General features: G+C 40.0%; 1 protein-coding gene across 18 annotated transcripts in view; it reads left to right on the top strand.

Moving 5' to 3' along the window:
- PARD3 (par-3 family cell polarity regulator) overlaps positions 1-17,792 on the top strand; it is a 629,984-nt gene that overhangs the window by 364,503 nt on the left and 247,689 nt on the right. For all 18 annotated transcript variants that reach the window (XM_082620041.1, XM_082620034.1, XM_082620050.1 and 15 more), the window contains 2 exons: positions 7,860-8,048; positions 9,353-9,523. In XM_082620041.1, the coding sequence (XP_082476167.1) occupies positions 7,860-8,048; positions 9,353-9,523 (360 nt within the window). The remainder of the gene's footprint in view (positions 1-7,859; positions 8,049-9,352; positions 9,524-17,792) is intronic.

The raw sequence follows: 17,792 nt of genomic DNA, 5'->3' as shown, positions 1-17,792 counted from the left end.
CTGGTCTTCTATTGTACACTGTGTACAAAAACCAACTCAAAATGGATTAAAGATTTGAATGTAAGACCCAAAACCATAAAACTCCTAGAAGAAAACATATGGGGTAAGCACATTGACATTGGTCTTGGTGATGAATTTTTGGACTTGACACCAAAAGTAAAAATAAACAAATTAGACTACATCAAATATAAAGACTTCTGCACAGCAAAGGAAACCAATGAAATGAAAAGACAACCTCTGGAATAGTAGAACATATTTACAAATCATATATCTGATAATGGATTAATACCCAAAACATACAAAGAACTCACAACTCAATAGCAAAAAGATAAACAATCTGATTAGAAAATGGGCAGAAGTGAATAGACATTTTTCCAAAGAAGACATACTGATGGCCAACAAGTACATTAAAAGGTGCTCAACATCACTAATCTGCAGAGAAATGTAAATCAAAACCACAATGAGATATCACCTCACATCCGTTAGAATGGTCATCAGAAGGACAGGAGATAACAAGTTGTGAGGATATGGAGAAAAGGGAACCCTTGTGTGCTATTCGTGGGAATGTAAATTGGTGCAGCCACTGTGGAAAACAGTGTGGAGTTATCTCAGAAAGTTAAAGATAAAACTACCATATGATCTAGCAATGCCACTTCTGGGTATTTATTCAGAGGAAAAGAAATCTGGATCTTGAAGAAATATCTGCACTCCTATGTTCATTGCAGCACTTTTTACAATAGCCAAGATGTGGAAACAACCTAAATGTCCACCAGTGGATGAATGGATAAAGATGTATGTGTACATATATATGTGTGTGTGTGTGTGTGTGTGTGTGTGTGTGTGTGTATACAAACACATACATGTTATATGTATACATATATATATTGTATATCACTTACATGTGGAATCTAAAAAAGCCAAACTCATAGAAACAGACAAGAATGGTGGTAGTGAGGACCAGGAGAGTGAGGGAAAAAAGGAGATGTTGGGATTTCCCTGGTGGCGCAGTGGTTAAGAATCCGCCTGCCAATGCAGGGGACGTGGGTTTGAGCCCTGGTCCGGGAAGATCCCACATGCCACAGAGCAATTAAGCCTGTGTGCCACAACTACTGAGCCTGTGCTCTGGAGCCCACGAGCCACAACTATTGAGCCCACGTGCCTAGAGCCCGTGCTCCGCAACAAGAGAAGCCACTGCAATGAGAAGCCTGTGCACCACAACGAAGAGTAGCCCCTGCTCACCACAGCTAGAGAAAGCCTGCGCGCAGCAATGCAGACCCAACGCAGCCAAAAATAAAATATAAATAAATAAATGTACTTAAAAAGAAGATGTTGGTCAAAGAGTATAAACTTCTAGTTATAAGACGAGTAAGTTCTGGGGATCTAATGTAGAGCATGGTGATTATAGTTAATAATACTGTGTTATATACTCAAAAGTTGTTAGGAGAGTAGATCTTAAATGTTCTTGCCACAGAAAAGAAATGGTAATTTTGTGGTGTGATGGAGGTGTATTAGCTAAGCTGTGATGGTAATCATTTTGCAATATATAAATACCAAATCAACACTCTGTGCACCCTAAATTTACAGTGTTATATGTCAAATATATCTCAACAAAGCTGGGAAAAATAGTCAAATCAGACAAAGCAAATAAGGAGCCCCAAATGGGGGACTGAACTATGGTTTGTTACATCTTCATCCAAAACTTTGTATAAGTTATTTGGGATAAACTGATCATCAGACATTTCTTTAGGCCTATAATGTAAATTAATTTCAATATCCTAGGTAACACAGATGAAAGAGTACAAAATTCTCTAATTTGAGTTTTTGTTGAAGATTTATACTGTCACACACTAATCATATGCTGACCTTAATAGTTTGGTTTTGAGCATCAAATGTAGCTATTATCACAAAGAATTTTATTAAATGTGTTCTGTTTCTAGTGCTTTAAATATTCAAACTTATTTTAAAGTCATGATTCAATGAAATACTTTTCAATTCAAATGACTCAAACTTAGTTTAAAACAATCTTATTCCAAGATTGGGATAGAATAATATTTTCATGATCTTACAAAAATAGTAATGATTTTGTATAGTGAATCTCTATCAGTTTTTAGGGGATTCATTTGAAATTCTCTACTACTATAATAAGTTAAGGATTTCCTAATGTTTGGTGTATTTTCCTTTGGGGAACATATCTTAGTTATTTTTTATTGTCCTACTTTTGTAGTATAGTGGTAAAAATTAATATCTTTAAAATTTATTCTATGATATTTTTTGTTATTGAACTCAAGTTATTTTAAAGATTATGTTGGTAGTAATGTCTGTTTTTAAAATAAGAACTGTTTTAGATATAGCAAAACTATTCTGGATTAATTACTACGTGCAATTTTTATTCTAAAACATCATGCTGTCAGAAAAGTTTTAAGAATAGCCTAAGGAACTCCAGTATACCCTTCTCCCACATTCCCCAATTGTTAATATTTTGCCACATTTGATATGTAATTTTCTTCCATCCCCCCCTTTCCCCTCCCTGTAATTTTTCCTCCTTTCCTTCCTACTATATAAGTTTTTTCAGAATTGAGATAAATTGTAGACGTAACTCCCCTTTATCTGTAAATCTTTAGTGTGTGTACTAGATCATATGGTAGTTTTATCTTTAATAAGAACAAGGACATTTTCTTATGTAATCATGTTTAGTTACCAAAGCCATGAAATTAACATTGACTTAACAGTGTTGTATTACCCGTTGTCTCAGTTAGTGTCCTTCATGGTGTGCAGATGTGAACGAATGAACTAATACATAAGAAACAAATCCTTTGGATCACACCTGGCATCTAGTTGTCATGCCTCTTTAGTCATTTTTAATCTGGAACATTTCTTCAGTTTACCTTTGCTTTTCTTTCTTTTTTTTTTTTTTTTTGCGGTACGCGGGCCCCTCACTGTTGTGGCCTCTCCCGTTGCAGAGCACAGGCTCCAGACACGTAGGCTCAGTGGCCATGGCTCACGGGCCCAGCCGCTCCGCGGCATGTGGGATCTTCCCAGACCGGGGCACGAACCCATGTCCCCTGCATTGGCAGGCGGACTCTCAACCACTGCGCCACCAGGGAAGCCCTGCTTTTCACTTTTGAAGAGCAAATTACTTTGAGAATGTCCCTCAATTTGGGTTTGTGTGACATTTCTTTGATTGAGTAAGGATTTTTCTGGCTTCACATTACAGATTAACAACTGTACAAAACCTTTTTTTTTTCTCAGAATTTGTAGCATCAAGCAAAAACATTTTAAAATTCTTTAAATGTTATTTATTTTACGTCTACTGTTTAAATCAGAAAAGAGCACAATAAAGCCAGATGTGACATTTTAACTTTGCTAATAAGAATAATTAAACTATCAACACAAATATCATGCATAAACATTCATCTCACATATGGGATAAATTAAAATATATAGCTTAAAGAAACTGGAGGGTTATTCCTTTATGCAAAAAAATAAACACAATAACTTCTCTATTTAAAAAAATCCTCCTCGGGCCTCCCTGGTGGCGCAGTGGTTGAGAGTCCGCCTGCCGATGCAGGGGATACGGGTTCGTGCCCCGGTCTAGGAGGATCCCATATGCCGTGGAGCGGCTGGGCCCGTGAGCCATGGCCGCTGGGCCTGTGCGTCCGGAGCCTGTGCTCCGCAACGGGAGAGGCCACAACGGTGAGAGGCCCGCGTACAGCAAAAAAAAAAATAAATAAATAAAAATAAAAATAAAAATAAAAATATCCTCCTCTTGATTAAAACTGTAAATGGTTGTTATCATTTGTCTGCTCTACCTGCATATTATTTAATCTCTAGATATAGAATAAGTGTATTTTCTCTTTAACTTGTATGAAAACAAGTGTTAAGTGTGAGAATATGATGGCATAATTGCTTTTTAAGATCCATCATAAGGTTTTCCTTCCTAGCCTGTCATCCCCATCCCAGCACTGATCTCTGCCCAACGATTATGTTTCGGCCACGTAATATAATCAACTTTTACTTCCTTGTTACCCATTTTGCAGATTAACTGCAGACTTAGAGTGGCCTGTGGGCCAGCTGTCTCCCCTTAGCAATTGGGGCTTGTTTGGAGAGGAAGGAAAACTGGGCTTTAGTGCTGATCATTTGTGGCTGTTTTTCTGTCTCGTGGCAGATATGTGTGTATCTTTTCTGCTGTTCTGAGGATAGCTGGAAAGTAAACAGCTTTCATACTGCCCATGCAGTAGGTTCTCTGCTTCTAATATGCTTAGCAAAAATGCCCTGTTTTTCTGGATATAAGAAGGCAAAAATGCCAATGGAGTAATGGCCAAGGGAAAACATGACAGGTTGCACTGATAGAAAATCACTTGGGGTACATACATGTCTGTACGTGAGGGACATAATGTGCACTTGAGTGACATTCATGTCCAAATGGCTTGAGGAGCAAGTTAAAGGGAAACAAAATATTTATTATGTTTCCTTAGAAAGAACTTGACTCAAGAAACAGTTGAGATAGTACAGAATCTGGATGGAGTAACAATCGAAGATGATAGAAAATTAGCTTCTCCTTTATATCAGCATGAAGAGATCCCCATACTAGTAAGATTTTGGAAAAATTCTCTATAAAGTAGCCTTAAAAATGGTTTTTAAAGAGCAAATTTTTTTAAACATTTTGCTGCCAGATAATTAAGTTCTCAAAGTTGGAATTAATTTCAGTCTTATGTCAAGAGCCAAATAGATTGATAATGCAATATCAAAGGAAAAGTACAATCTCTCACTTAAATGTTTTTAATGATAATAATGACTTAAGACTTGATAAGAAAGCTGAAAAAGAATATTATTCCCGTCTGCTGTTTTCATAAGAAATGAAACTTTCCCATGGAGAATACAGTCTCCTTTAAGACAGGTTCAGAGCAGGGCACATCAGGAAGTGACTCGAACTTGATTAAAATTTCTCTTCATATATTCAGTCAGCTCCTTATCTTGATTTTTCAAGTAGAAGAAAAATGAGAATTTTAAGCCTTTGTAAAACATTATGGAAATGTCAAAATCAGTAAACGTTAAAAAGCCAAACAAGATATAAATCAGTAAGTGACAATTAAGAACCTTCCAGATTTGAGGCAAATAAACGTACTGAATAATCAGATCTAAATGTGCCCAGTTAAGGACTATCTTTGGTTTCCGTGTCTTTTCAAGTGCAACTTTTCCAGGAATATAAATACTGATTCTGATTCACAGAGTGAATTTTGTCTTTCAGTTACTTCTGAATTTAAAGTAGGAGGGGCTGTAGTATGTTTTGATACTATTTTGTATTTCCAACATCAGAAATAGATTTTATATTGAAGTAGCTGTATCCATTCACACAAGGTCTTTATTTACTACTCTTGAATTGTTTTGAACCATATGGATGAAAATAAAATTTTAAGAGCAAAACAAGTATATAAAGATAGTATAGGGCTTCCCTGGTGGCGCAGTGGTTGAGAGTCCGCCTGCCGATGCAGGGGACGTGGGTTCGTGCCCTGGTCCGGGAAGATCCTACGTGCCGTGGAGCGGCTGGGCCCGTGAGCCAAGGCCAGTGAGCCTACGCGTCCAGAGCCTGTGCTCCGCAACGGGAGAGGCCACAACAGTGAGAGGCCCCGCGTACCGCAGAAGAAAAAAAAAAAAAAGAAAAGAAAAGAAAAAAAAATAGTATAGTAAATATGATGTCAATAGTAAATATGTCATAGTAAATATGATGTTAATATTTTGATATGAGTATTTAATGTTTATTTCTCCCAAATCCATGGATTTTATTTGAGCTGTAATTATTGTCTAGGAATATTTTAAGTGTAAAAAGGCTTTTATAGGGGCTTCCCTGGTGGCGCAGTGGTTGAGAGTCCGCCTGCCGATGCAGGGGACACGGGTTCGTGCCCCGGTCCGGGCAGATCCCACATGCCGCGGAGCGGCTGGGCCCGTGAGCCATGGCCGCTGAGCCTGCGCATCCGGAGCCTGTGCTCCGCAACGGGAGAGGCCACAACAGTGAGAGGCCCATGTACTGCAAAAAAATAAAAAATAAAAAAATTTTAAAAAGGCTTTTATAATGGGCAGGTATAGGCTTTATTTTGATTTTGATACTGAAATGTATTTACTTTGTATAGTTAACATACTATCCCTCTGTATCTTTTCAAGTTGTTCTTTCTGTAATATTCTTTATTCTATATATAGTTTTTCTGTTTTTAACATATTAATGATTTTTTTTTAAAACACACCTTGTCCTGATAACTGTGAGGCTATCTTTTGAGATGGCACAAAGAATGTGAACAGTGAATATTAGTAAATTAGAAACTTTAAAAAATCATGTTATTATGGATTTGGAGATTTAAAAATAACGTATCTGTTGTATTATGATAATCTTTAAAAAAAATCTCTTACTGATACACTCTGTACTTCCAAAAATTATTTCATCTAATTGAGATATCTGAGATTGCATGTTAAATCTCCAAATTATTATTAAAAATTAATATTAAAAATTATTTTATCATTATTATGTTAATTTTGATAATTATTAGAAAATTTTTAAAAATGTGTTGAGAGACAAAGAAAAAAACTGAAGTCTACCTACATTTCCATTGCTCTGCAATAGGCTTTCATGTGTGTAATTGAACATTCTTTAAAAGTGCAATCTTTAAAGGATGCGTTATATTCCAGCCTAATTATGTACCATTAGATGTTGAACCATTAGATGTTGAACCATTCTTCAAGTGTAATTTGATACTTCCAGCTTGAATGAATAGGTGGATGCTGGAGACATGTTCCAAAATTACAAAAAGAAAAGGAGAAAAAGTTGTAGGACTAGATGAGGCATTTAGTTGTGATTCAAAGAGCTTGTACCACATGTCTGTTATGTGACATAAAATGAAATGCTGAATTTGATAAAGAATTCTGGCCTCATCTATTTGGAGATGGCCAGTGTAGAGCTGGCATCCCTGCAGAGGATTACAGAAGGCAGATGGCTTCCTCTTCCGGCGTCCGACATTTTTATGTGTTGTCTCACTGTCTTTCATCGGGTTATACTTGAAGCATTCATTTCCTTCCTGCTGTTTTAGGGGAGCTGAGCAAAAGTACGTGTGTCTCAAATGTGTCGGGTTCTGCAACAGTCTCCTCATGCACTCGATGGCTACAATTTCGAAGTCAAAGCCGGCATATACAACTCTTTAATTAAACAATATTGCTTGAATAATATCCCCAGCTGTAGATGTATCATACAGTACTGTGGAAAAAGATGTCTCTCATGTTGTTGATCTCTACTTTGTCTCACAGATGTCGAAGTTATTAAAACTCTCTAGTGACTCTCTGAAAATGAATACCGTTTTTTCTGCTGACTTTGTATCATCAGGATTTGTTACTGTTTGTGAATAAAATGATGCACCCTTAGTGAACATTAAACTATTAATAACATTGAAAATTCTAGTGAAGAACAAAGGGACAAATGACTTATTTTTATTTATTTTGATTTCCTGCTGTTACTGTTTTTCTCCTGTGGTTTAGAATATATAAAGAGATTTTTTAAAACCCCACAAAAAACAAAAAAACAAACCAAAACTCTGAGTCTACATGACTTTAGTCCTTCTGCTACATTTTTTTCCCTATATTTCTCAGAATCTGATTTAGGTTTGTTTCAATATTGAAACAAGTACCACATAAAAATATTAGCAGCTGGTTCCAGGAATCATCTGGAGGGGGTGCAGATGCGCTGTTATCATGGATCTTGTTGTGGAACTTTGGTGGAGATACTGTGCCTGTTATGATTAAAGAACTGCTCATTAGCAGTCCTTAAAAATAACAGAAAGAAATGTTGGAATATAATGCGCGATTTTGTTTCCTGTTAGAAAGCAGAAGATGAGGATACTGTTCTCACACCTGATGGCACCAGGGAATTTCTGACGTTTGAAGTTCCGCTGAATGATTCAGGATCTGCTGGTCTTGGCGTCAGTGTCAAAGGTAACCGGTCAAAGGAGAACCACGCAGATTTAGGAATCTTCGTCAAGTCCATTATTAATGGAGGAGCAGCATCTAAAGTAAGCAAACGTCAACATTATCAAGCTTATGCTCATTCACAAAAATGTTTAATTACAGCCCTATTCTTATTTTGGAAACATGGAAGCAGTAGGGGCGAATTCTTTCCTCTACCCTCTTATATTCTGTTTCTGTGGCCTGTGAATTAAACTGATAAAAGACAGGTTAACAGGAGAAAATGTTTACAAATTTGATTGATGGGGGCTCCACAGGAAAAGTGAAAACCTAAAGAAGCAGTTAGACTTGGAAGCTTATATACCATTTTAGCAAATGCTGATAAATTGTGGAGTAGGGATTAGACAAAGAAAGAGGGTTCGGACTTCCAGGTGTGGTAAATAGTGGGATGGTAAATGTATGAAGGAAACCGATGGTAGAAAAGGCTTATTTTGTAGGCTCATCTCAGTGCACCTCTGTCTCTGGTGGTGAGGGTCATTCTCCCCTTCCAGGTTTTGGAGAAGAGAGGGGGCACCTTCACAAGGAGAACTTTATGCCCACATTCAGCCAGAAGCAGGGAGGTCAGAGCCCCCTTCCTGTGTCTGCCATTTCTCAGTTGCCTTCTGCTAAAATAATCCCCATGCCAAAGTGGCGTGTTTTGGGGTAGCGTATTCTGATACCCTGTAACACTTAAATGTTTTCTGTTTTCTTCCTAATACCCCATCCATGATCAAACAACTAGTGCAATCTCAGTGATCTCTCACTGAGAGGAATTCATATCTTCGACTCCCCGTTTTTGGTCTCCCAGAATTCACAGCCCATGGTCATTACAGTGAAATGGAGGTTATCTCTGCAAAGACTTAGCTCAGGTTCTGGCACAGAGCTAACCTACTGGAAGGGTTACTCTCTTCCCCTCCCCTCTCATCCCCTCCCATGGGTCACTTCTCCTGTTTCCCAGTCTAGAGAAAATTTCCTGGCTGTCTGTGAAGGGGGCACTTCTCTGCAATTGTCTAATAGCCAGGAGCTTTTGCATGTTGTAAGTAACCTCTCTGGGTGTAAATAACCTCTCTGGGTGTCTCTGGAAGCAGGAAAGAAATCATTTTGTGTCCTATGAATTAGTATGCTATTTTGGTAAACAGATTATGATAATGACTTGATTTACAAATGTATAAATGATTGAAGTAGACACAGGCTGCAAGGGCCGCTTACACATTATTATGCTGGTGTTCAATTGGACATAATCCATTAGTATTAAAGCCCTTTTCTTTTTTTGCTTTGTTTTTATTTATTTATTTATTTAACGAAAGGGAAAGCAGCTTCTTTTATCACAGACTATTTAATGGCACTTATTTTTAACCTGCCTCCTTCCCAGGATGGGAGGCTTCGAGTGAATGATCAACTGATAGCAGTGAATGGAGAATCCCTGTTGGGCAAGACAAACCAGGATGCCATGGAAACCCTCCGGAGGTCCATGTCCACCGAAGGGAACAAGCGAGGAATGATCCAGCTCATTGTGGCGAGGAGAATAGCCAAAGGCACCGAGGTAAAGAATGAGAAAGACAAAAGGCATCTGAAATGGTCGTAGGACCGAGTTCTTCCCTAACATTGGGCCAAGAATGGCAGGTCCAGGGGCTTTACCTTGAAAGACTCTCAATTATCTTTGCTGGCTAGAGTTTATTGTACTGTCAGTGGATTGTGATTTGTTTTCTTAATTCTGTGATCAGAATATCCCTAAGTGTGCAGTAATATTTCTATTGCCACCTCAACAGATAACCCTGGGATCTCGAAGGCACCTTTAGCTGGGTTCAAGAAACAGGGTCACGCCTTCCTGCTCAGAGCCCGCACTTCCTCTTCTGTTCAGCAGTGTTGAACCGGAGGGAGAAACATTGAAGTGATTGCTTGTTCCCTTGCTTATCTAAAATGGGTGCCTCTTGTAAAGCCCCTCACAGGGGAGAGTCTGTTTCTCCTGTGACATTGTCAGAAGTGTAAGCCCCGCTTCCCACCCGCTGGCCCCCTTTCTCCTTCACTGTAGGGCTGAGTATTTTCCTCCGGAGGGGCTGCCTTTTCAGTGGTATCTCCTGCATAAAGCCACAGTGGGTTCTGCACATGTGCTGCCATCTGTAATCAGGCAATGGGTGGGAAGGTTTCCTCTCCCAAAGGGTGTGAGCATCTGTCTTCCCAAATAGTAAAAACATACCAAGTAGGCTTGCATAGCGGGGCCTTTGAGAATTTAAAGGTAATTATATACAGATTTGTTAATTAATATTAGAACCCGAAAAAAAGTTTTTTCAAAGAATTTTTATAAAGTATGTGCCACCTCTAGGAAACAGGTGGGACCTGCTTGCTGAAAGTATAATGTTTGTCGTTTTTTTTTTTTTTTTTTTTTTTTTTTTTGCTGTACGCGGGCCTCTCACTGTTGTGGCCTCTCCCGTTGCGGAGCACAGGCTCCGGACGCACAGGCTCAGCGGCCATGGCTCACGGGCCCAGCCGCTCCGCGGCATATGGGATCCTCCCAGACCGGGGCACGAACCCGTATCCCCTGCATCGGCAGGCGGACTCTCAACCACTGCGCCACCAGGGAGGCCCTCGTTTTTGTTTTTATTGATGCTCAACTCCTCACATTTTGAAATCACCTAAGAGAAAATGATAAGCAAATGGTACAAACTGGAAAGTATATCTAAACTGCTTAGGTGTTTTTCTTAATTTTAAAATCTGTGTTTAATATATAAAGCAAGCCGTCGATGATGGCTCATCTGATCCTTTAATACAATAGGATTTTGCCTTGAGCTCAGTGGGTAATCAGTGGAGAGGTGACCAATTTTTGAAAGTTTACTGACTGTAGACTTATTTTTACACTTGTTTTTATTTTCCAAATGGAGAGTGGCTTAATGCTATTTAACAAATTAGTTTCCACAACAACAAGAGAACAGTGTCACCTTAAAAACCGCAGAGTGGAAAACTGTGGGAAGTAAAACATTTACTTTCTTATTATAAATATAAATGCTAATCCCTCAGGGTAGGCTACTGGATTGGCTTTCTTTTTTTTTTTTTTTTTTTTTTTTGTGGTACGCGGGCCTCTCACCGTTGTGGCCTCTACCGTTGCGGAGCACAGGCTCCGGACTCACAGCCTCAGCGGCCATGGCTCACGGGCCCAGCCGCTCCGCGGCACGTGGGATCTTCCCGGACCGGGGCACGAACCCGTGTCCCCTGCATCGGCAGGCGGACTCTCAACCACTGCGCCACCAGGGAAGCCCCTGGATTGGCTTTCTTGAATGATAATTTTTATTGGTTTCCAAATCATTAACTGATGTTTTTTGTTTTTTTATACATTTTATTTATTTACTTATTTATTTATTTGGCTGTGTTGGGTCTTCGTTTCTGTGCGAGGGCTTTCTCTAGTTGCGGCGAGTGGGTGCCACTCTTCATTGCGGTGCGCGGGCCTCTCACTGTCACGGCCTCTCCCATTGCGGAGCACAGGCTCCAGATGCGCAGGCTCAGTATTTGTGGCGCACGGGCTTAGTTTCTCCCTGGCATGTGGGATCTCCCCAGACCAGGGCTCGAACCCGTGTCCCCTGTATTGGCAGGTGGATTCTCAACCACTGCGCCACCAGGGAAGCCCAACTGATGTTTTTAATGTAAGTCCTCCAAAGAGCTATGTGAAAAATTCTCCACAGTAAGTTCACAAGACACATTGTTCTTTATTGGGTCTTTTTCAAAAATGGAATAATTTCATATACCCTAAGACTGTATTCGTGTGACAGATGTTCATTGAGCATCTACTACATTCAGAAAATAGGTTAGATCCTGGGGATCTGGTGGTGAATAAAGACAGATGGAGTTCCCTCTCTGGGCATTCTCCTGGACAATAGATCATATTCTTAGTCTCTTTAAAAACAAACTAAAATTTCTCAAAGTTTTCCTTTAGAGAGAAACATTGAAATGTTATAGGGGGACTTAAAGTGTAAGAAACGGACTGCAGGGCAGCATCCTGAATCCAGACGTGTTTTTGTCTGGCTCAGGGGGTTCCCTCTTGTTCCCCAAACAAACCTGTACCAACCTGAAACTGTTTTGATAAAAGCACTGATTGGATCCCCTGTTGCCCTATAAAACACATGGAATTGGAATCCCACTGCAGTATCTCTGTCTCATTCACTTCTGCATATGAATTTATGTGAATGAAAATGATTTAAGTAAGGGAACAGAGGCAATAGGCAGTAATAGACTTTAATATTCAATATTCTTTATGGTATCATTTTCATACATTGCTGGTTATTACTATTTCTTAGGATAGAGTAAGCTCATAAAGCAATTATGTCAAAAAAAATCTTATCACAAGTGCTGTGCTCTCTTTGTAATACCAGCGAAAAGCCTTTTGTACTGACAGGGTTTAACTAAAGAATTCCGTGAAGACAGAAGAGCTCATTTCAGCTTCCCATAAGTCTTAAGACATGACTTTGCTGCTGTTGTATTTATATATTACCTTTGGAGAAACATCTCCCTGAATTACTGGGAGGGTACGTGTCAATTATGTTACCGTAAATATTGATATAAGCATAGGGTGTCTTGTCACGGATGAACCTCAAGCCAGAATAACATGCTGAGTTCTCTCGTCCTGGGTCCATCTGTTAGCCGTGTGGTCCGGCCTTTGACAATATCACAGAACTATATTTTACTAACTCATCTTTAAATCAAGGGTTTGCATACTTATTTTCAAGCTAGAGAAGATGAAAATTCGCAGAAGAACATCTTCTGTGCTTTGTCACATCTTCCCTTGCCCTCTTCTATATGTGGGAAGTGCTGTCTGTTATCTTAGTATGTTTTCTTCAAAATTGGCAACTCTCGGCACGAAGTATCATCTTCCCTTGCACTTCCCTGGTCTTTGTCCCCATACAGCACATTTGAGACATTTTCTAGAAGGTGCTTCTCAATCCCTTCCACTTGACTTCTCAGGAGTCTGTGAACACTGTCTCATTCTTGAATCCTTTCCTGCCAGCTCTCTCCATTTTTCTCCTGCTTCACTCTGGCCCTCTGTCTCCTTTAAGGTTGCTTTCTTCTGCCTGTTGCTTTTTTTGGTTAGTATTCCTCAAGGCGTTTTCTGGGCTGTGTCTTCTTCTGCACATGCTCCCTGGGAGACCTTCATTCCTTGGTCTTCAGGTACCACTTTCCTTATGATGAATCCCATGGTCCTGTTTTCAGCTCAGGACTCTACTCTAGTTCCAGATCCCTCTGTCCAGCCATCCATGGAGATGTCCACTGGTATGTCTCTCAGGCACCTCTGCTTTTTCCACCAAAACCCATTCCTCCCTCAGTTCTTCATCTACCTTGTCCTCCTTCCCCCCGAGATAGCTCCACTGTTTCTTTACTTGAAGAAGCTGGAAATCTGGGGTGGCTCTGACCTCTCATATGCCTTTCCTGTCTCTGTCACCTCCTCCTCTGGAATCTTTCTCTCCTCCCTCACTCCTCTCCATCCCCCTGCCCTTACCCCATCCTCTCACCAGGCTCTCTGCTGCAGCTCCCTGAAGGATTTCTCTCTCATCCCGTTTTGTCTACACGGCAGTAAGGCACATCTTCCCACAAAACAAACTGATCGTGTCACTCCCAGCTGAAATCTCTTCGGGAGCTTTCCTTCCTTTCCAGGATGGGTGCCAGTCTCCATCACGTGGCCACTAGGACGTGCACAAACCAGCCCCTGTGTCCACCAGCCTGTCCCTTACACGACCTGAAATTTCTCAGATGTCTGATGCTGCCTTTCACCTCTGGATTTTCCACGTGAGTCAGTTCTGCTCCTTGTTCTAGCAAAGTCAGCCTTTAGGTTTTAGTATCCTCTCTCCAAAGCCTTTCCTTAGCCCTGGGTACTCACCTTCAGGCAGCAGCTGTCACACCATCATGGTTCCTCTCTGGTTTTCTTTGGTAGGAACTGCAAATTCTGAGATGGCTGGGAGCTTGTTCATCTCTCCATCACTGGGGTCCAACCCAAGGTTGACACCTAAACATGGACTGAATGATGAGGGAAATAATCTCAGAGATTCGAGCCTTTTTAGAAGAAAAAGATTAACTTAGTTACTGTTAGGCACTGAAGCTCTAACAAGGCAAGGTAACAGAATTAATATTTTAGCAGTGATTCTGGATTTCCTTCACTTTCCTTAGCTGTAATGCTCTTACTTAAGTATTTAAAAACATTCTGTAAGCAGTAATTGTTTCTTTAAAAAAGAGAGAGAAAAGAAATGCCTTTCCTTTGTTTTGTGCTCCTGAAGGATGGATGAACTTTTTTGGCATCTTTTCCATTGGAAAGAATACATAAATCAAGAGGCAGAAACATTGGTATCATTGCAAAGGACAAATTTGTTGAGGACTTGGAAGGAGAACTTTGGGAAATGGGTTTTGAAAATCACCTGTGTAGGAGAATTATGATAATTCTAAATGTTCCAAGGAAATTAGTATTTGTAGGAATTACTGCAATTTAACCTGGTTTGCAGTCACTTCATTATATCTTTGTTAGACATGATTTCATTTAAAGCCTGCCTTGGTACCAGTAGAGAATAAGACCAGGTAAGTTTTGTCTTAGCCCCCATGCTGAGGAATTGAAGAAATAAAACTTTTTATTTCCAGATAACATGATTTCTTCGTAAAAAATCCTAAGGAATCTACAAGGCAATTACTTTAGAACAAGTAAGTGAATTTAGCAAGATCATAGGACAGTAGGCCAATGTACAAAATCCATTTTATTTGTATGCACTAGGAATAGACAGTTTGACAGTAAAATAAAAATCGATATCATGTACCGTAATATCAAAAATCATAAAATACTTAGGGACAAATTTAACAACACAGGTAATCTCTGTACTCGTAATTCTATAAAACGTCACTGAAAAATTAAAATAGACCTAAATTAGTGGCGTGATATATGATTAGCAGACTCAGTATCACTGAAGTATCAGTTCTCTCAAATTGGCCTATTGATTTAATAAACTCTCATTAATCATCCCAGCAGGAATTTTTATAGCAATGGACAAACTATTTACCAATTGGGATTATTAATTTTTATATTATTTATTATTAATGTTATATTATTATTAACATTATTTAATTTATATGAAAATCTAGAACTGGAAAAACTATTCTAGGATGAAAATATCATTGGTTGCTTTTGGGCGGGTTGGGATTAAATTCCTTCACAATTTAGGAAGGAATTTAATGAGGTGATGGCAATGCCCTTTATCCAGAGAGGGGTGTACGTTACATGGGTTTATCAGTTTGGCAAAACTCACTGAACTGACCAAGGACTACTTTAAAATGAATTCTCTCTCTATGTTTAATTCTCTTAGAAAGCTACATTAGAATAGGAAGGGGCCTAAGGTATTGTTTATGCTTCTCTTTATTTTATATATGAAGAAATAAATACAGAGAGGTCAAATGAGGTGCTTAATGGCTGCAAGGCCAAGATAGTGGCAGAGTAATTTATTTTATTTTCTTTTTTTTTTTTTGCGGTACGCAGGCCTCTCACTGCTGTGGCCTCTCCCGTTGCGGAGCACAGGCTCTGGACGCGCAGGCTCAGCGGCCATGGCTCACGGGCCCAGCCGCTCCGCGGCACGTGGGATCTTCTGGGACCGGGACACGAACCCGTAGCCCCTGCATGGGCAGGCGGACTCTCAACCACTGCGCCACCAGGGAAGCCCAATGGCAGAGTAATTTAGAAGCAAGGTGTCCAGCCCTCTTATGCACATGAGAGGGTCTGATTGCCTGTGAGGGTGGGGTTCAAGCAGTTGATACTCTGGCTGTGTTGGGAAGAGGTGGACAGTAAACCCATGAGTCCCAGCGTCAGGCAGGCCATCGCGTTCTGGGCCTGCCACATCCAGGCTTACTTCACCCTCTGGTCCGTGCTGTCAGCCTCATGGGAACGTGAAAGACATTAGCTGTGGTTCTGCATGAAAGCAGAACCTGGAACTGAACCCTGTAACTCCGGCCACTCTTCTCCAAAGAAAGCTAGACCCTGTCTTACTATCCATTGTCCTATGTTAACTTGTCCTTTGGATGTTAGTCCTTTCTGCAATGTGTGATTGTAATCTCGATCAACTTTTACTTTCAGCCTTGTGCTGTGCCCTTAGCGTTAAAGGCCCGCTTCCACATGGCCTATACATATAAGATCTCTAAACCGATTTAAGGAAACTCTGAGTCATTCACTCAGAAATGAATTTATTCATCCAATTATTCACCCAGTGCCTGCTCTGTGCCAGGAATTGGGGATAGAATAGAATAAGCTTATAAAGACTGAAATATCGGATAATAAGATCGTGCCAATTACTAACTGGGACCCAGTTTTAGGTTTGCTGGAGGGGATTAGGGCCATATCTATTCCAGCTTTTTACCGTTTCTAGTTGAGATGGTGGGATACATTTTCTTTATGTGAAAGACATGACTTGACCCACTATTGCACACTTATAACAACTTGAGATTTTATTAAGCCCCACAGATATTGTATTAGTTTTTTAAAAGAAACCAATATTTTACCTTTTCCTAGGAAGAATAGGCCAAATGTATAATATGAAGCATATTCATTGGACAATATCCAGTTCTTTGTTATTGAATAGCACTTATTACTTTCTGATTATAAAAGCAATACATGGGGGCTTCCCTGGTGGCGCAGTGGTTGAGAGTCCGCCTGCCGACGCAGGGGACGCGGGTTCGTGCCCTGGTCCCGGAGGATCCCGCGTGCCGCGGAGCGGCTGGGCCCGTGAGCCATGGCCCCTGGGCCTGCGCATCCAGAGCCTGTGCTCCGCAACGGAAGAGGCCGCGGCGGTGTGAGGCCCGCGTACCGCAAAAAAAAAAAAAAGCAATATATGATCATTTGAATATCTTTTTAAGAGCGTACTACATTACATTGTTTTTAGATATGGGGTAATTCCCAATTTTTATGTCTTTGTAAATGAAGTTCTGATAAATATTGATCAGCATGAATCTTTATGATTCACTTAACTTATTATTTTGTGAGGATAGTGACCACAAAGTGAAATAAATGGCCTGGTCACAGACTATAGGATATTCTTTGGCCTGTGACATATATTTCCACATTACTTTGGGAGGAGACTGTATCACTTTATGCTGATCCCCAGTATGAGTTATCTTGCTGCAACCTAGTTTTCTTTAATGGATGGAAAGGCTTTCCTATTTTCCTAGGGATGGAGTTGAGGGCGTCCCACACAACTGTCCCACTTGGGACTGAGTTCCTTTGGATGGAAGAACATTTTTTGCAGTTAAAACGACAAAGTGAAAATTGCAGTTCTTTTATTTTGGTGTCTTTTTCGAATTAAGCTTAATTTGATAAGGTTTTTATATATGGAGATCAGAAGGGCCTGGGAGCAGCCCATAGTGCAGGAAGGCCAGGCCAGTCTTCCAGGACTGCCCTCCTTGGAGTGGCTAAGCTCCCACTCCGATGATGGCGATGCATTCCTCTTTCTTAAACTCAATTGCTTGCAACAAAAAAAATCATCAAAAGATTTAAAACAAAACTCTGTACCCCAATCAGTTTTTTTTTTAAGAAATTAAAAGGCATTGTGTCTTCTGTTAAATATTTATGCATTTGGCCATTGATGTCTTCATTTAAATCTGTCTTTTGAGATGCAAATTAGACGTGGTTAGGGAGGTGGGGAGGTACAGAAGCTTTCCCATGAAAGTGTTCAAGTACAAGGTTCCTAATGAACAGGCATCTTATTGTTTTTCTCTGGAAAGCCTGCATGTGCTATTTTTTAAATGGAATTTTTATTTGACTTTATAAAATTCTAAAATAGCCTCTTGGGATATTTAGGGATTTCTCA

This window comes from Mesoplodon mirus, assembly GCF_964341445.2.
Source record: "Mesoplodon mirus genome assembly, chromosome: 4".
NCBI classification, from domain to species: domain Eukaryota; kingdom Metazoa; phylum Chordata; class Mammalia; order Artiodactyla; family Ziphiidae; genus Mesoplodon; species Mesoplodon mirus.
This window is presented reverse-complemented; position numbering and strand designations above follow the sequence as displayed.